At 53.2% G+C, this 19,624-nt stretch overlaps 1 protein-coding gene across 1 annotated transcript in view; it reads right to left on the bottom strand.

Annotated features, from left to right (window-relative positions):
• LOC146286919 (tyrosine-protein phosphatase non-receptor type 14-like) overlaps positions 1–19,624 on the bottom strand; it is a 32,574-nt gene that overhangs the window by 6,985 nt on the left and 5,965 nt on the right. The window contains exons 2-15 of the mRNA XM_084700332.1: positions 15,721–16,109; positions 13,853–14,022; positions 8,412–8,509; positions 7,750–7,817; positions 6,688–6,758; positions 6,438–6,525; positions 6,274–6,362; positions 5,581–5,668; positions 5,274–5,356; positions 4,897–4,957; positions 4,440–4,518; positions 2,816–3,294; positions 1,374–2,597; positions 48–185 (exon numbers count right to left, since the gene is read on the bottom strand). Coding sequence (XP_084556458.1) covers positions 48–185; positions 1,374–2,597; positions 2,816–3,294; positions 4,440–4,518; positions 4,897–4,957; positions 5,274–5,356; positions 5,581–5,668; positions 6,274–6,362; positions 6,438–6,525; positions 6,688–6,758; positions 7,750–7,817; positions 8,412–8,509; positions 13,853–14,022; positions 15,721–15,894 — 2,910 coding nt within the window. The 5' untranslated portion in view covers positions 15,895–16,109. The remainder of the gene's footprint in view (positions 1–47; positions 186–1,373; positions 2,598–2,815; positions 3,295–4,439; positions 4,519–4,896; positions 4,958–5,273; positions 5,357–5,580; positions 5,669–6,273; positions 6,363–6,437; positions 6,526–6,687; positions 6,759–7,749; positions 7,818–8,411; positions 8,510–13,852; positions 14,023–15,720; positions 16,110–19,624) is intronic.

Below are 19,624 nucleotides of genomic sequence, written 5' to 3'. Positions count from 1 at the left end.
GACAGACCAGTGTAGAGTCCGGTAGGAGGGGGGGGGGGGTCTCTTACCCTCTCGTCTGGGGCAGCCTTGGCGCCCCCGTCCTCCTGGTGGCTCTCCGGGACGCGGGCCACGTAGAGTCCGTTGAGGGCAGCCATCATCAGTGGCCTCTTCAGCGAGTCCACAGACAGCTTCTGCCTCTCCAGCGTCTTCAGGAAAGAGGAGAGGCCCGCCGTCATGGTTACAGTTACCGAGGTGACGCAGCCGCGACCCGTCTCCGCCGCGCTGCTGTCGCGTGCGCGTGCGGGAGAGGATTTGTTTTGGTTTGGTGGGCCAAACTCATCTGATTCGGCGTCTGAAGAGTGAGCCCGGGACGGGCGTGTGGCTCAGAACGCCGACAGCCTGAACTGACACTGTCTGAGCTGGTTAAACACTGACCGGCAGCTCCTCTCTACTAAGCTCTCTCTCTCTGTTTTTTCTCCCTTTACTTCTCTCTTCTTCTTTTCTTGTTATGAAATCTTCTTCCTCTGTCTTTCTCTCTCGCTCTGTCTCTCCCCCTCACTCTTTCTCCTTCTCGTGTGAGTCCCACTCTGACCCACTCTGCCAGTTCCCGAGCCCTCCTTCCAGGATTACCCCCTCCTAATCTCACCTCCACCCCTCCACCTCTCAATCCCTCCATACCTTCTGGATTGGCCCAACAAACATGCCGGGGGCCAGGAGGGTCCACCACAGGGACTAAACCACTGTGAGATGAGAGAGGGGGGGGGGTTGGTTTTATCAAAGGGGGCTGAGATGGCAAAATGCGTGTGAAGACTGCATGTTGGGACATAGTACACTAACACTATGCCAAAATCTAAAGCGTTAATACTAATTAATCAAATACTATTGTACTGTAGAAGATTAGAACATGGAATATATATCATCACATGCAGTTCAGCCAATAACAGATTTCATTTTGAAACTCTAGACCGAGACATTTGGACGAACCCCCCCCCAAGAGTAATCCCTGGGATTATTAGGGATTATCTGTGAGGACTGAGGACCTAATGTTACCCTCAGGTGCTGAACCCCAGATTAATAGTTAATCAAGAACCGCAAAAGTACCTAACTAACAAACAAAGCACGCTCAAATGTTTGTTTACACAGAATGCTCACCATGTGTTCTGTTTCAACACTGTGCACCTTTCAAAAGCAGACGCCTGGCTCAGCCTGTTTACTCGCTAACCGAGTAACTGCTTGTTAGTGGAGTTGGAATCCAATCCTTAGAGAATTGACCCCTTCACACAGGCATACATAAACCGATGCACAATTTACACTGAAATCGACCATACACTGAATACACATTTACCCAATGCATAATATATGAAACATTAGAGCTCTGACTGGAGCGGACTTACCCTTTGTGCGATCTCTCTCTCCACTATACTGTCCTCAATGGAGAACATCTCCGATACCGGTCTCTCTTTCACGGGCTCCTTCCTTACTCTCTCCTTCACACTGGTCAGGTCGGGTTCTGAGATCGATGGACCCAGAAGTGCCCCGTTCATCCCAGTCTGGTCTCCACGGGTCAGAGTTCCACCACCACCACCCGCCCCACCTCCGCCTTGACCCTGCCCAGCCTTCGGCAACCGGGCCTGGGATTGGAGAGCATCTGTGGGTCCCTGGCTCTGGGGCCTCTGGTTGTGGTGGTGAGTATGGTTGTGGTGCCGCAAGGGGGCGTTGTTGGAAGCCCTGGGGGGCCCGGGGTACTCCGGAGGGGGCTTGTTGGGCAGCTTGGCCAGGGCGGCCTGGAGCTGGGCGCTGATGCTAATGTCTTCGTTGAGGCCTGGGATCTGGACGTCCAGCTCGGGCCTCTCTTCCTCCTCCTCCTCCTCGCTCTCGCTGCTGTGAATCAGCATGGTGGCGTTGGATAAGGTCTTCTGGTGCTGGTAGGCCACGCCCTGCGACGACGCCGGGCCGCCGGGCGCCTCCAGGGCCTTCGGAGAGGGCAGCTCCTTCGACTCCCGGGGCTGAGCCTGGGACTGGGGCATCACCTGTTCCCTCAGCGTGTTCCTCCGAGGGAGGGGGGCGTTCATGCCTTTCAGGACCATGCCCTCCACCCCGCCCCCCCCGGCGCCGGCCCTCATGCCGCTGGTCACCTCCATGCTGTGCCTCTTCCCCAGCGCCGAGCGGTGCTTGGCCACGGTGAGCAGCTCGCTGACCTCCTGCAGGGACTGGTGCACCACGGCCGAGCTGTCGGGCTGGAAGGTCTTCACCGACAACTGCACCATGCGGGTCACCAGCTCGGGGCTGCTGCCCCCGATGCAGCGGTGCCGGTGGCTGGCCAGGTCCGGGGTGCTGGTGGCGGGCCGGAAGGTGGGGTAGGGCGGCGGGGGGCGCGACATGTGGTTGCGCAGCATGTTGGCCGTGTTGGCGGCATAGCCGGCGGCGTTGGCGCCCTGGTGCTTGACGTTGGCCAGCTCGGGCGTGCTGACGGTGTGGGAGATGGAGACGCCTCCTCCGCCTCCGCCACCTCCCCCCCCTCCTCCGCCTACTCCGGTGCAGGCTGACTGGCAGGGGCCCTGGCCGCTGCCCGGCGCCCCCCGGTGGTGGGACTGAGACACGGGCTTGCTGTAGCTGACCTGTGGTGGGAGGGGCGGAGGGGGGTTGAGGAGGAACAGACGAGGACATGAAGAAAGGGGGGGGGTTCTTCCAGATCACGTGACTTAATTAGGTCTCAGGGACCTTGCGTGCATGTGGGAGTATGTCGAGACACGTTTGGCTGCTTTAAGTGTTGTTTGACGTCTGTGTGTGTGACCATGGTACCCCCACCCCCCCCCCGGGAGCTGCAGCTTCTCACCTGCGGCGTGTAGGACCCAGGACCGGGCCCCAGGCCTCCATAAGGCCCCCTCTCCCCGATCTCCGGCTGGCTGTACACCAGCGCCTCGGGCTGGCGGTAGGCGTACGCGTTGCTGATATTCAGGCTGCGCAGCGATTGGCTGTGGAGGTCGTGGTGGGCGGGGACGACGTGGCGCTTCTGCTGCCGCATGACGGCGTCGTACTCGGGCGTGGGCCTATAGGACGGGGCGATGATGGCGCTGTGGCGGTGGCTGGGGATGTAGTCGGGCCGCATGAGCTCGCTGCCGGGGATGCTGAGGTTGGAGGAGATGGGCGAGGGCTGCACGAAGGTCTGGGAGTGGTTCAGGGAGCCCAGGCTGGGGCTGCTGTACATGCTGCCGTTGGGGACCGTGCCGTTCCGGAAGCCGCCGCCGAAGTCGACCGGACACCGGTCCAGGCTGGTCTCGGACTTGTAATACGGGTCGTCGTGGAATATGCTGTCTGGAAGGAGGGGAGGGAGGGGGGAGGGAGGGGGGGAGGGAGGGACAGTGAGAACAAGTAGAAAGGGAGAGGAGTTGGGAGGAGGAGGGAGGGAGGGAGGGAGGGAGGGAGGGAGGGAGGGAGGGAGGGAGGGAGGGAGGGAGGGAGGGAGGGAGGGAGGGAGGGAGGGAGGGAGGGAGGGAGGGAGGGAGGGAGGGACAGTGAGAACAAGTAGAAAGGGAGAGGAGTTGGGAGGAGGAGGGAGGGAGGGAGGGAGGGAGGGAGGGAGGGAGGGAGGGAGGGAGGGAGGGAGGGAGGGAGGGAGGGAGGGAGGGAGGGAGGGAGGGAGGGAGGGAGGGAGGGAGGGAGGGAGGGAGGGAGGGAGGGAGGGACAGTGAGAAGAAGTAGAAAGGGAGAGGAGTTGGGAGGGGGAGGGAGGTTAAGAAGGCAGAAAGAGGGAGGGAGGCAGACAAACGAGTTGTGTATGTTGGGATGTTGTTCACACAAGTACAGGCTTCAAAACACTCTCAAGGCCCACAGTTCCCAGGCTAAATGCATCCCAAATCCCTAGCCGTGATTGATATCGCACTCGACGCAAACGTGATCGCACGCCCCCGCGCAGTGTCGCATCCAGCGTGGCCTCTGTCTCGCCACCCCATCCCTCCCAACCCTCGCTCACAAGTGTCAGCGATGGTGATTGAAGTGTTTTGGATTACAAGGCACGGCAAATGGGCGAACGAGGGAGTGAGAGCGGGATCCACAGTCCACGGAAGGAGGAGAGAGGAGCGCACATTCCGAGGGGCTGAAACAAACGAGTGAAGCGAGGGGGCTGCTGGGAAAGGCATCGTGTCATTAGTGGAGTTTGAATGAGACATTCTGCCAGGAAGGATGAACGAGGCAGTAAACACACTTGATTTCTATAAGTAACTCACTGGGTAGGAGAAGTGAGAGCGGGAGCCCGGAAGAGAAAGGAGTGCTTGGGTGTGTGTTTTTGACTTTACAGTGTTTATGTGTGAGTGTGATTCTGTATGCGTGGATGTGTGGGTCCATGATGTGTTTGTGTGTGTGTGTGTCTGTATGTTTACTCATGGTGTTCCAGTGTTTGAGTGTGTGTGTGTGTGTCCGTGTGTGTGTTTGTGTACGTGTGTGTGTGCGTTTGTGGCTACCTTGTGAACTCTGTGTGTCCTGGTAGTGGCCCTCGTACTGGGAGTGCATGGGCTGGAGGATGCAGGACTGAGGTCGAGGCTGTGGAGAGAGGGAGGGAGGGAGAGAGAGAGAAAGATATGGAGGGAGGGAGAAAGATAGGGAGGGAGAGAGAGGAAGAGGAAAAACAGGGAGAGAGAGAGAGGTATTGTGCCACATTTAGCCTTGGTCATTGTGTGAGGGAGGGAGGGCATGGGGGGGAAAGGATGGAGAGAGAAAAGTCTCTTTACTGTAAGACCGGAAACACAACGCCCAAGCAACCCACAGACGCCAACACCAAAGCTATTTCGAGAATAAACCCCTTCATTGAATCACTGACTCAATTCTTAATTCTCCCACTGTGTGGAAGGCGGAAGTGGGCATGGATGGGTCATTAGACAGACAGCCAATCAGCAGAGAGGTTACAATGATTGACAGTACCAGAGAGAGGCGGTGGGTCCAGGTTGGTCGTCTCCGGATGGGTGCGGGGGAGTGGGCGGGCCTTGGAGGACAGAGAGAAGCTGAGGATCATGTGGTGCATCGTGACCACTAGGGGCAGTGTGGTTCACAAACGTTACAATGCCGTGGAGGTCAAAAAGTTTGACACAAGGGTTCTCTTTCCACATGCGGTTTCAACTGTTTGGTCCTATGGGTTTATATATGTCTAGCATGACATTAGTAATGTGAAAATAAGCCAGCCTAAAACTAAGTTCTGCCAAACACTTATTCATAATGATTTGTCTCCATGCAAGCAATAGGCGGAAGTCGAGATGTCGAACATGTTCTGGAGAGAACCTCGAGAGAAACTTGACACTCACTCTGCACAGATCTTGTTCTGTTTGTAGAACTTGTGTCTGGCAGTGAAGAGGCGGGCAATGTACTTTGCCATCTCCATATCCTCCTGACAACACACACACACACACACACACAAACAGGCACACAGTGCAGAACAGATTAAAATCTTTCAATGAATGTGTAATTACCTGATATTAAAACAATTCAAAATAATGACATGTGTGTGTTTCTTCTGTCTGTCTGTCATATTCATTTCCTCTGAGACAACCTTGCTTTGTGAGTGTGTGTCTGTGTGTGTGTGCATGTGTAATCCTGGAAGACACAACTCACAGTGTGAAACATGATGGTGTCATCCTTACTGGTGATCTCCACAGAGATGGCTGACTTGTTGTGTGCTATGTTACCAATGTCCTTCCACCTGTCCAACACACGCACACACACACACAAACACACACCACACACAAATACACATACACACACACAGGCCAAACGTCATTCTCATGTTGATGTCTTCCTTGAGGGTTTAGGTTGGTCGAGGGGCAGTTTTATGGGCATATGTGAAGCCCTCTGTGACATGTTTGCGTGTAAAAAGGGCTATACAAATACATTTGATTTGATTCAACATTGCATGAACATGCAGTGCTGTGATATTGTCTGGCGGACTGTGTAGCACATCACAGACAGAGCATCACAAGGTCAGGGGTCGTGGCTGAGAGGTCAGGGGTCGTGGCTGAGAGGTCAGAGGTCGTGGCTGAGAGGTCAGGGGTCGTGGCTGAGAGGTCAGGGGTCGTGGCTGAGAGGTCAGAGGTCGTAGCTGAGAGGTCAGGGGTCGTGGCTGAGAGGTCAGAGGTCGTGGCTGAGAGGTCAGAGGTCGTGGCTGAGAGGTCAGGGGTCGTGGCTGAGAGGTCAGAGGTCGTGGCTGAGAGGTCAGGGGTCGTGGCTGAGAGGTCAGGGGTCGTGGCTGAGAGGTCAGAGGTCGTGGCTGAGAGGTCAGGGGTCGTTGCTGAGAGGTCAGGGGCCCACCTGTGGAGCATGATGGACCTGCCATTCCTGTGTTTGACGAAAACTCCGATGAAGGACACACCGATGAAGATGTCATTGGTGTAGTTGTCCTGTAAAGACAACATTGGTATTCATCGTTTACTGGAGTTTTAGTGTGTGTGTGTGTGTGCGTGCGTTTTCCCTACCTTAGCCGCAAAGCTCTCTTGCCCAAAGCCATCTAGTTTCTCCACCTCCTTAATGTACAACAGCTCTGCTTCGGCAGGCTGCATTCGACTGAAACAGACACAAATACCATCATCATCATCATCATCATCTCTCTCTCTCTCTCTCTCTCTCTCTCTCTCTCTCTCTCTCTCACACACACACACACAGAACACACAAAGGCAGACACTTCCCCCCCCCCCCCCCTGACATAACAGAGAGGTATAAACCAACCAGTGTCTCTTGTGTTCCTCCGCCACCTTGTGAGTCCACTCCTCCAACACCTCGTCGACGTTGGGCCACTTCTGGAGGGGGGGGGGGGGGGGGGAGGGAAAGAGGATGATTGGGGAATGGGAGGGAGCGAAAGGGGGAAGGGAGATTAGCAGAACCGAGGGAGGAAGGGGCGATGGCAGAGTGAAGAGGCAAGAGCGAGAGTGAAGCGTGCGAGTGAGGAGCGTCACAGTGGAGGAAGGAGGAGCTGTCTCTCGTTACACACACAGTACACACACAGCACTCGCACACACCGCACACACACAAATGCACACGCACACAAATCTCTGGATTTCCGTCGAATAAAAAAAATACTCATTATATCCCTCTATTAAAACCCTGGGCCTAACTCATCCACACGTGACCTTTCTCTCACTTCTTTCTCTTTGTCTTATCCCTCCCTCCGTCCCTCCCTCCCTCCCTCTCTCTCTCTCTCTCTCTCTCTCTCTCTCTCTCTCTTTCTCTCTCTCCCCCCTCCTCCAGAGCCTCCAGTCTTTGTTGTCTGTCTGTCAGTCAGGTATGCAGGTAGACCAAAGGAGGAGGGACAGGGGGGAACTAGGAATGTGTGGCCTCCAGCTCTCTCTCTACACACACACACACACACACACACACACACACAGGCACACTAACACACACACGCCTGAACACCCACACATCCACACCAAACACATCCACATATCAACACACACACCCACGCATACATAACGCTACATACTGTGCTCACCCACGCATACATACACACGTACAAGTACACACCCGCCGCCACACATATCCACATACACACACCTTTGCCCATACACACACACACACACACACATGCATATAAACACCCCCACACACCTGAGCTCTGAAACACACCTGGGATGGGCACCCTCGCCTCATTAAATAGGATAAACACAGCTGAGAGAGTGAGAGAATGCAGGGGCTGCAGAGGACACAAACACCGACACACGCACGCACACACACACACAGAGGACAACCGGTAGTTGACTAAAGTGTGTGAGGTGGTGAGAAGCAAGGACTCACCACAGGGAAGAGCACATACTCCCTGAGGAAGTCCTGAGACAGGAACTGTGTGAAGTCTCCAAAGTCAGCTGGAGGACGGAACACACACACACACACACACACACATGAATATACACCCATGATGGACCACACACTTCATTGCATGTACCTATAATGGAATCCTCCAGCTCTCTCTCTCTGTCTAATGACTAATGATTTCCGATCTATCTGCAGTCACCTGTACAGTCTCAACTCTGTGTACCATCCTCTCTCCAGCTCTCCTTTGAAGTAGCTCCATCCTTATGTGCTGTTCTAATATACAGTACGTAGACATACCTCCCCCCCTCCCCCCTCCTCCCCCCTCCTCCCCTCCCTACCTTCTTGCTGATAAGGCTCTTCCTTCTGCTACGGCTAACCTTGGAGTTGGTGATAAGCTCACGTCTGTTTACATTCCCCCAGGAGACACACGACACCACAGCAGGATGAGAGACACGGACACTGTGTGTGTGTGTGTGTGTGTGTGTGTGTGTTTGTGTGTGGTGAAGTCCTGATACTGTAGGAACTCAAGTGGACTGGCCTCTTCTGGAGGTATGCAGCCATATTAGGTAGTAAAGACAGGATGAGCTAAGAAAGTGTGAGTTCTCTCTCTCTCACACACACACACACACACACACACACGTTACCTTGCACAGCCAGGCCTGCCAGTCTGATGCCTTGCTCAACGGTACAGTGGAGGCGACCATCCAGAACCTCCTTTTTCACCTGCAGATAGTACTGGTACCTAGACACAGGGAACACACAGATAGTACTGGTACCTGCACACAGGGAACACACAGACAGTACTGGTACCTGGTACCAGTACCAGCCACTAAATGAACAGTTCTGAGCGGGTGTGTTTTGTCATCTTGTATGCTCAGGTGGCACACCAAGCAACCCATCCCTGTTGAGTGAATTTCCCCTCTTGAACTTGTGAAATACTGACTAGCCATTGGTGGAGAAGCAGAGGCGGGGCCCGTGTGTTGTGATAGTGAAGGTGTAGGGCCTGGCCACAGCTATGTGAGAGGGGAAGTGGACGGGATGTGAGACAGAGGCAGGGCAGGCCAACCTTCACAGATTTGATTGGAGGGCGAAAATACAGGGCTGTCCAAAGTTGTTCTTGTTTTATTTAAGGGCCGTGTTTTTTTTTCCCTCTCCTTTTTTTAGTGCTGATTCTTTTTGTTTGCAGCCACAGAAGGCCACACTGCAGAGATGGAGGAGGAGGGCAGGGTGGAGAGGGAGGGGAAGATGGAGAGGGAGGGGAAGGTGGAGGGCAGGGTGGAGGGGCAGGGTGGAGGGGGGGGCAGGATGGAGGGGGAGGGAGGGGTGGAGGGGGAGGGAAGGGCGGAGAGGGGGGGGAGGAAACACATGAAATAGTATGGGGGGAGTAAGACAAAAAAGAGAAAGACGAAAGGAAAGAGACAGTGGACAGAGACAGAAAGAGAGGAGAGAGAAAGAGAGAGAGAAGGGAGAAAGGGAGAGAGAAAGAGAGAGGAGAGAGAGAGACAGATTCAGCATGGCCCATTACTGAAAGGCAGGAACAGAGAGCTGTCAGGGGTGACCAGTCTCTGCCGCACACAATGCCAGTTTCCTGTTTGTTTCCATGGCGACCACACTGTGAGGGTTTTCAGTGGAGGGAAGCTAAGAGACACCTTTCTAGACACACACACACACACACACACACACACACATACACTGGTGGAGGAGAAAACTGAAAGGAAACTTGTATCTGGATGTGTTTGCCAGAAAACACAAATTGTGATGTGGAAACCACCAAACTATCCCAGCATGCTTAGTCACCCCTGCCATAGACAAGAACAGCTCTGTTGAGGCCATATACACACACACACACACACACACACACACAGACTTGGGGAAGTCCTGCAGCAGGCATGGATAGGAGGAGTGGTGTTAATGATTTGGAAAGTCAAGTGTCAACTAGAAATAGCTCTTATCCACCACCGTTTTATTGTATCTAACTGACTATTCCATGGTCCCTCTTATTTCTATTTCCCTTCTCTCTCTCTCTCTCTCTCTCTCTCTCTCTCTCTCTCTCTCTCTCTCTCTCTCTCTCTCTCTCTCTCTCTCTCTCTCTCTCTCTCTCTCTCTCTCTGTCTGTCTCTCTCTGTCTGTCTGTCTCTCTCTCTCTCTCTCTCTCTCTCTCTCTCCCTCTCTCTCTCTCTCTCTCTCTCTCTCTCTCTCTCTCTCTCTCTCTCTCTCTCTCTCTCTCTCTCTCTCTCCTTGTCTCTCTCTCTCTCTTTCAAACGTTCACTGTCACTACTCTCTCTCTCTGTCTCCTTCACGTTTTCACTCCATCTCCCAACTTTCTTGTTGTTCCTCTGGACTCCCCCTCTCGTCCTCTCTCTCTCTCTCTCTCTCTCTCTCTCTCTCTCTCTCTCTCTCTCTCTCTCTCTCTCTCTCTCCTCCAGTTCTTTTTTCAGCTCCCTCTCTCTTCCTCTCTGTGTACTCTGGGTCTATAATCTAACCCCGCCCTCCTCCTCTCACCCTGTCATTACACTGGTTGGCTGGCCCGCCATTCCGTTCCCGTGGCAACCCTGTAATTACCCAACCCCAGCCACCACCACTGGAGGGGGGCGGGCTCACTGTGGTCACAGGGGGCGGAGTCTCAGGCACAGGAACACTCCTGAGGTTCTGGAATGGGTCGTGGTCACGTTGTGCCGAGGTTGCGCTAAAAACGTTTGACGCAAAACCTTCAGGTCAGACAGAGATGTTGGTGGAGCGAGGTGGCCTCTCGTCTCCCAGACAGATAACCACACGGTTAGCCAGGGTCGTCACCGGACCCAGGCTAATCCTCTTACCAGGCAGTGGTCAAACGGAGCAAGGAAGGCAAGCTGACACAACAGCACCACAGGCAGGACCCGATGGGCCAGACCTAAGCACACACCTGGCCTGGATGGACACCATGACTGGAGAACATCCAGCTGTAACATCCATGCTGTGTCACTTAATAACACTGACATCACAGACACAAACACACACACACACACACACACACAAAGGCACCTTTATATGCCCACACATGTTCAAGTCGTGCTCCAGCCGTGTTTCCAGATGTGAGAATGACTCGCTCACTCCCTAATTCAACCATGTGCATGTGTGCATGTGTGTATGTGTGTGTGTGTGTGTGCATGTTCACACCACACACCCAGCCTCAGCACAAATCAGACGGCGTGTGACATACTCCACCTGCCATGACAAGCATGACAGAGACACAGTGTAATCTGGAACACGTCTTACAGTAAGATAGGCCTGCTATCTTTGCCCAGCGATTGAGAGAGCCTCTTCTCCTCCATCCGCCTCACTTCCTCCTCCACAACGCCGTGTGTGTTCTCAACGGCTCTGCTTAGCCATGGTCCTGTTCATGTGCCCCAAGAACACACACACACCAATGAGGGACCTTGTCCACCCCCGCACTCCCAGATGGACCCGGCCGTGTGGGAGGTTAACGTTGTTAAATCAGCGAGGGGTGAAATGAACACATCGCTATGTGTGTGTGTCTGGCAGGGTGGCTTGATAACTGGTTTTACAAAGCGAGGATTTCAAGGCTGTTGGATCAGCTACCCCCAGGGACACTGGGGCCAGGTGGGTCTGCTCAGGGGAGGGGAGGAGGGGAGGAGGAGAGAGGAGGAGAGAGGAGAGGGGATGAAAGAGTAAGATGTGAGAGAAGAGAAAGGACTCTCATGTTACTTTCCCATGGTAACTGTTGTCCCATGACTACGCATACAGCAACATGAATCCATTTGGATCACTTTTCATCGCAGAGAGAATCGGTTCATTTGCAGAATTAGCACCTCATGTGATTTCGCTGGGAAGCCCCGCGTTCAGACATTGGGCTCTGGTGCCCATGTTTAAAAGTGTGAGACTGCTTCACACTCTGCCCCCAACCTCCACCCATCCCTCCACAGGGGATTTACACAGCTGGGGATAGAGAGAGAGAGAGAGAGAGAGAGAGAGAGAGAGAGAGAGAGAGAGAGAGAGAGAGAGAGAGAGAGAGAGAGAGAGAGAGAGAGAGAGAGAGAGAGAGAGAGAGAGAGAGAGAGAGAGAGAGAGAGAGAGAGAGAGGCAGGCAGGCAGGCAGGCAGGCAGAGGGATGAAGGGAGGGAGACAGATCAAGTATTAGTTTACGCATCAATCAAACATCTCCTGAGGACTCTCGAGGGACGACACTGATGGCCCCTCCCCCTCCCCCCGTCCTCTCTTATTCATCATTACAGTTCACGCTCCTACTCCCCTCCCTCTTTTGCTCGCTAACACATCTAAGATCAATTGAGTTGCGCTGTCCCTACACTGCCATCTATGAGCAGTGAAGCATTTCCACTCAATAAAAGGAAGAAATAGATATCTTTTTTGGAACTGTGTTGTCCATCTTGGTATTATTAGGTTTATCCCTCCTCAAGCTACTTTAGCAGTATGAAGTGAGCTGCAGTGACCAGTCCCAGAGTAGTGGGTGGTGAGATGTGAAGAGCTTCCTTCTTATAAGACTCTACAGTATGGAGACTGACTCCTACGTGGTTGCTGGGGCCTCTGTGATAGTGAACACATTAACAGTGGTGCATTGTGTGTGAGAGCGGCGTCAGTGGAAGGGGTGTAGAAGTGTGTGTGTGTGTGTGTGTGTGTGAGTGTGTGTGTGAGTGTGTGAGTGTGTGTGTGTGTGTGTTTGAGTGTGTGTGTGTGTGAGTGTGTGTGTGAGTGTGTGTGTGCGAGTGTGACTCCACTGGTGTGGCTGTCTGTCTACAGACCAGATTGCGGGAGCGGGAATGTGTGCCTGTTTGATGGGTGCGCGTGTGTGTGTGTTTGTGTGCGTGTGTGAGCCGCGCGCTCGTTCTCCCCCCAGATATTTGCCCCTGCCACCCTTGCTCCTGCCCCCCCCCCCCCCCTCCGTTCTTTACACTTCTAGCAGAAAAGAATGTGTGGCGCTCCTTCTGCAGTGCCCGACTGGGCCAGCATTCCACACTGTGAGGGGGGGGGGGGGGGGGAGGGCGGAGGGGCACAAAAGACCCCTATGTTTCCCTCTCACAGCACCGACCATTGTTCACTCCTCCCGCACCCCCCCTCAGGCACGACCATGTGGCCCCCCCAAAAAACACGTGCCCACACGCGCGCAAATCTACAGGCTCGCTAACGCGCACGTTCACCCGCCCACGCGCACTCGCTCCCTAAAGAGCCATGGGAATTCCTGGAATAACAGCCCTATTCCAGAGCGGACCAGATCAGGGGCTGTGTTCAATAAACCTGTAGAGACGGCGTCCGCGGTCCACAGATGTCCATTGGCGTCTCCATTGTGCTCAGCGACTCAAACACCCGTACGAGCGAGTGTGGCCCTGGCCCTGCCTCCACATGAAAGCTCACAAACTAGAAAAGATGAACTTCAAATGGATTGATAGACACGCCTGTGCGCCCGCACACACACACACACACACACACACACTAACGCGCCAATCTTTGACCTGCAGGCAACCTTTCCCTCATTCAGTCTAGAAGCAGCCACACACATTTAGCAGCTCAGTGTGATGTGACTGATGCTAGGCAGCCTGCCTGTGTCTATGTTTGAGCATGTGTGTGTGTTTGTGATCGAGAGGGAGAACTGGAGATGGGAGACACTGCTGGGATGCTGCTCTGTGGGCTGACCCTCCTATGCCCCGTTCACAACGAGCTAACATAATCACTCACTCTCTCTCTTACACACACACACACACACACACACACACAAACACGCACACACACCCATGCTAACCCCTTCGTCCAGCCAATCCACTTCCACCCCTGTTTGGCTGTTTTTCTTAGCTCAAGTTGCTCCAGACAGTCATGTCTCTCCTCTCTTAGACACACACACACACACACACACACACACACACTAGGGCACACACCCATTTAGAGGAAATGTACACAGAGGTCAGGTCACCAAGGCAACATCAGAGAGACACATTAGGGTTAGATCACAGGGCACCCCGCCTCTCTCCCTCCGTGAAAGTATCACGTTCGTGCGCAGTGTGTACAGCGTTAGCGTGTAGTGTGTACGGCGTTAGCGTGTAGTGTGTATGGCGTTAGCGTGTCGTGTTCACGTTACCTTGTGGCTTCCTGCTCCAGCCGGGACACACTGGGAACGTAGAACATGACCCCGAAGAAGAGCAGGGGCTCGTTCCCAAACTTGTCCAACTGTTTCTTCAGAGGCTTCTCCAGCTCCACCCAGCGCTGGGCCTGGGCCTTGCCCTGGAACCACAGCCCAAAGTAGTGGGTCTGGAACAGGGGGGAGGACACAGCGGGGGGGGGGGGGGGGGGGAGGTGAAAGGGGGAGAGGAGGCAGGGAGAGGGGAGGGGGTGGAAGGAGGCAGGGAGAGGGGAGGGGGTGAGAGGAGAAAGAGATGGACAAAAATAGGGGTTTAGGAAGAACAAAAAAAGGACATGCTGATTCTAATTGAGTGTTCCTCGAAAACTGGATTTCTCGGGATAAAGCGTGATGTTCTGTGATGTGCCGTGTTGTGTTCTTCCAAACACAAACACCTTTTCTGTCAAAAGTCAGATGTTTGTGTGTGTATGCCTGTCTGTGCGTGTGTTTGTGTTCAGCACACCTGTTTCTAAAAGGGATTGACACCAAGTCAAACTCAATGACAATATGAGCTGTGGTGAAAACCAGGTGCAGGCAAAGTGTTTTCTTGGTGCGTCATAGCATCCTTAATTGTAGTGTGCGTGTGTGACCTTACACACTTACTGTTACTATGTAACCCACAAGCACCTGTCCACAGATACTTAAGGTCCTGTCTAAGACATGTAGTAAACAGCCCCTCCCTCTCCGCTGCTGATAGGTCAATACCCAGAGGGTCAGACAGACACGTGTACTCCCTCGCACGCACACACACACAAACACACGCACACGCATACACACACACACACACACACACACACCTCTGAATGGCCAAAGCAGAGAAGAGAGAAGAAGAGAGAGCATAAGGAGACGTGGGCAGGGAGGGAGACAGGTCAGAGAGAGGTGGCAGAGAGGGCATGGAGAGGGGAGTAGGTAGTTCCCATATCCCAGGATGCTTTGCAGGTGTGTAGTGTCTCCATGGGGTTGGGTACAGACAGACACGGGTGGTGGGGGCCACTCATTGGCCCTTATTTATGACATCACCGATGCCTGGCAAATATCGCAACACTGTGTAAGTACGCACTACACTGACTCCAACACCCCCCCACCTCTATCCAAACACACACACACACAAACATTCATAGTGTGCCACAGTGTGCCATAAACACACAAAAGCACATACCCATGCAAGGTCGTAATTACACAACAGCACTGGTTTCACTCTACAAACACATTGTTACATTGTTCTGGATGCAGCATCACAAACAAACAAACTCTCTCTCACACACACATACACACACACACACACAGCAAACGTTGTGTGGTTTAGATGAATAAGTCTTGCAGCCTTGTCGTGGAGCTAGAGGGGACTGACATGACTAAACAAGGTAGCATGGAAGGAAGATAGGAACATTAGAATAACAGGTCATATGAGAGAAAATAATACTTCACAAGAACTACAGAGAGGAGACAACTGCAGAAAAGGAAAGCAGAGAAAAGAAGAGAAGAGAGGAGCAGACCCGGAGAAGAGGAAAGTCAAACGAGTAGAGGTATCTTTCTCCTCTGGTGGAGAGGGAGAGAGAGGGGGAAGCTATGCTTCGTTAAAGAGAGACAAGAGCCCCATTTGAGAGAGGGAGCAGAGGCCAGGGAGAGACACTGGGCCAGTAGGGAGACGCGTGGCTCACACACACACACACACAAACACAGTCCAATCAACGGACACAGGTTGTCAGCTCATCTTTACTGACACACATACAGCAGCAGGTTTGTTGTCATTTCATGTTCACACACACACAATCCCCTCTCTCCAAACACATGGTTCGGGAAAGAAACAGCATCAACAGGAAGCTCACCTCTCGTAGTTCCAGCCTCTGGGCCACAGCCTCCAGACATTCCTGCCCCGTGCTCTCCACGGACAGAGTACACTCAATCACGTTGCTGTCCAGCAGGCGAATCCGCGTCACAAAGTAGTTCTTGCTAAGGACGTTGTAGCGTCGCGTGCGCCGTAGCTTCAGTCTGAAGGGCATGGCTCCCCTGGTCCTGGGGGCCTGGGGTCAAGGTTCACTGTCCCTGGCGAGGGGGGGGGGGGAGAGAGAGGGCCAGGCTTTAGGACCGCGATGCCACCTGCCCCGCCCTCACGTGGCGCCCACACCTCCGGGCAAAGCAGTGCGCCCTGGGAAGGCGAAGGCCCATTTCCCGGTAACGTCCGGAGGTGAGGAAGAGGAAGGGAAGGTTGATGGAGCTGCAGGGAGAGATGGGAGATGATGGCCACGTTAGCTACAAGCAGAGAACAACCTAAATGACTGCGCTACTCGACACGAGCACTACATATGAACGTTTGCACTTTTGTCATTTGAAAACTCACATTGCCTTTTATACTATATACTATCCTTTATCTATGTAGTCCATGTATTCGAAAACAAGGCAGCACTTTCAACAAAAGAAAACTAAAATTGTCTTCGCTTTTAGTCGAGCTATTATCCATTATCTATTTACTCCTTGTGGGAGCCAAGAGTCTTTTTTTGAGGAACTTCTGGAGAGATCTTCCTCTCTGTTATCTCCTGTGTGGGAGTCCTCTTCTTCTACTGTACCCTGCCAACAGCACAGCACACACACTGCACACACACAGACACACAGACACACACACACACACACACACGCGTACACACCTCCGACGTGTGACACTCGAGGGACTGTTGCTCAAGTCGTGACTTTAATCAAACCCATGACAGCCCCCTCCACACACCACACTGCCTCTTGTAGGTCTCATTATAGAGTGATCTTTTATGTGCACAGACACACACACACACACACACACACACACACAGGAACAGTGTCTGTGGTTTTTGGGTTCAGACAGTACTTGGGGGGGGGGAGGGGGGGGGGGAGACAGGGCAGGCTTTGAACGCTCTCCCTAGATTAGTCATATGGTCAAAGCTTTCATGTTCTAGGAGGCCTATAGTGGAGAGGGGGGCTTTGAAGTAGCAACGCACACACACACAAGGATCATCTTACAAAAGAGGAGGCCGTTAAATCACAGTGATAATCAAACACTCCGGATCAACCAAACCACATGAGGGACCGCCCAGTAGCGTCACCTGACTCATGCTGTCATGAAGCAGCTGGATCCGGGTCAGCATCCACCGCCGTGGCCCCCCCCACACGCCAGCCTCCTCCAAACATCCACAGCTACATGTCGAGTCCATGACTCACATACGGCGCAATGGATTTGGGGAAACGACCGAGTAAGATCCCCATCGAGGTTAATCAGACCTGTCACAACAAACTCCCAACCCCTTGCCGACGCAGGCTTTGTTATAATGCAGACAGAATTAGCAACAGTGTCAGCTAGCTTGACACCCGTGTAATGAACGAGAGTGAGTGGTGCTATGCCACAGCTAACATTAGCCTGGTTGACAGTCTCTTTTAATTAGTGGGCCCCCGAGCTGCCTAATTAGACTACAGCCGGACCCAAACACCAATCAAAAGAGTCCCCGCCCCCTGTGGAGGACAAAGCCCCTCTCCTACATACCAAAACAAAACAGACTGGGGAAGAACTGGCAAGCTCCAGTGTGGTGGAGGAGGAGGGGGAGGGAGGGAGGGAGGGAGGGAGGAAGGAAGGAAGGAAGGAAGGAAGGAAGGAAGGAAGGAAGGAAGGAAGGAAGGAAGGAAGGAAGGAAGGAAGGAAGGAAGGAAGGAAGGAAGGAAGGAAGGAAGGAAGGAAGGAGAAAGATACAGAGGCAGAAAAAGAGAGAGACAAAGATGGTGAGTGTGGAGGTCAAAAAGGGAACAAGTATGTAAACAAAAAGAGAGAGTGAGAGAGAGATAGATAGAGAGTGTAAAATGGGAGAAAGGGGGAAGACACAGGAGGTCTGAAGGGACAGGAAGGTCAAGTGGAGAGAGGAAGAGATTGACAGACACCGAGAGCGAGAAGCAAACAGATAGAAGGACAGAGAGAAAGTATGAGAGATTCAAAGAGAGAGAGAGAGAGAGAGAGACAGAGAGACAGAGAGAGAGAGAGAGGGAGAGAGAGAAAGAGAGAGAGATCAGCCGTCAGCGTAGTGGTAAAAAAAAAACAGAGTAAAAACATGCTCGAGTAGAGAGAAGGGATGGGGGAGGGAGGGAGGCACTGAGACAGGGGAGGACGAGCAGCAGAGATGGGGGTTGGACGTGTTGCTTCTTGTCTGGGGCTCTGGAGCCGTGGTGCTGTTTGGCAGCTTGGAGCTGTGCCCAGATTCCTCTATACCCCGAAGAAGCACACCTGACTGAAATATGTACACGGATAATGGTGCGTGTGTGTGAGACTGTGTGTGTGTGTGCTTGTGTGTGTAAGCATGTGAGCAAATGAGGGAGGGAGAGCTTCCATAAGCTGTTACTTATAAACATATGTTGTGTTGCAAACACCTCACTAGTGTCTACCCACTTCTGTGATTCTGGTCTCAGTGATGGCTGAGCAGCACATTAGTCATGTTAAATACCTCTGTACTGTGCAATCAAATGGATGCCCTTTTTCACACACAAGAACACACCCACACAGACAATCACACACAAAACACACCAAGAGTGACTAATTAGACAACAATGGGTGACTAAATCGGCTTTGAATCTGATTGGTGGACTTTGGCCACTTAAGTCCCGTCACATGACCTGACCCAACTCATGGCATCGGCTGGCTTCCTTTGGGATGGCAAGTGTGTAAACAAACAAGCACACACCCACACATACACACACACGTATACACACGGACAAACACATGCACACACACACCAGAGGTTAGCCAAAGCATCAGACACCAGTCATTGCCACTCTAAACTAGCAATCTGGCATGTTTTCCATGTGTGCTGGAGTTGACTCAGACAGACAGCAGGCCGCACCGTCCCTCTGCATGAGCCCATCACAAACTCTGCAGCAACGCTGCAGCGACATCACCACAACATTCCTGCCCAGTCCTGTCTATTTCCAGCACATAAACAGCCCGTGCATTTATGAATTTGCACGTTGTAATTTTGCGGTGGACGAGCGAGGGAGTGGAGTGACAGGAAGTGTGCACTCTTTTTCATTTTCCAATATAGCAGGGTTTACTATCTGAACCCCGTCCAGTTCCCCTCTCCTTTCTTCTTCTTCTGTTTGCCTCCTTTTCTTTTTCCCTCACTGACTTATCGTCAGGCCCTCTCCCTGTTTTCCCCCTCAGTCTCCCTTCCCCTCGTGTCTCTCCCTTGCTGTCTCTATCACTGCAGTTATCTCTTTCTCTTTTGCTCCCTTTCTCTTCCTTGGTCTCCCTCCTTCTTTCTGTCTTCCCATGCTGCCTCTCTCCAGGGGTTGTCCGTGGTGGCAGCTGCCGCTCTCTCGGTGTTACCAGGTGCCCATGCCAGAACCCCACTGAGGTTCAAACATGAAACGAGGGAGAACTATCAGGCATCCTGTTTATCACTCTCTCTCTCTGCCTCTCTCCCCCTCCCTCTCTCCACCTCGCTCTCTCTCTGCCTCTCTCCCCCTCCCTCTCTCCACCTCGCTCTCTCTCTGCCTCTCTCCCCCTCCCTCTCTCCACCTCGCTCTCTCTCTGCCTCTCTCCCCCTCCCTCTCTCCACCTCGCTCTCTCTCTGCCTCTCTCCCCCTCCCTCTCTCCACCTCGCTCTCTCTCTGTCTCTCTCCCCCTCCCTCTCTCCACCTCGCTCTCTCTCTGTCTCTCTCTCAAACACTCTCCCTCTCACAAATCCAGCCCATAGTAACTCTTGGTATCTTGGTTTTGTAAAAAGT

Source organism: Hypomesus nipponensis, chromosome 6, assembly GCF_054491055.1.
Source record: "Hypomesus nipponensis isolate SF chromosome 6, ASM5449105v1, whole genome shotgun sequence".
Lineage (NCBI taxonomy): Eukaryota > Metazoa > Chordata > Actinopteri > Osmeriformes > Osmeridae > Hypomesus > Hypomesus nipponensis.
This window is presented reverse-complemented; position numbering and strand designations above follow the sequence as displayed.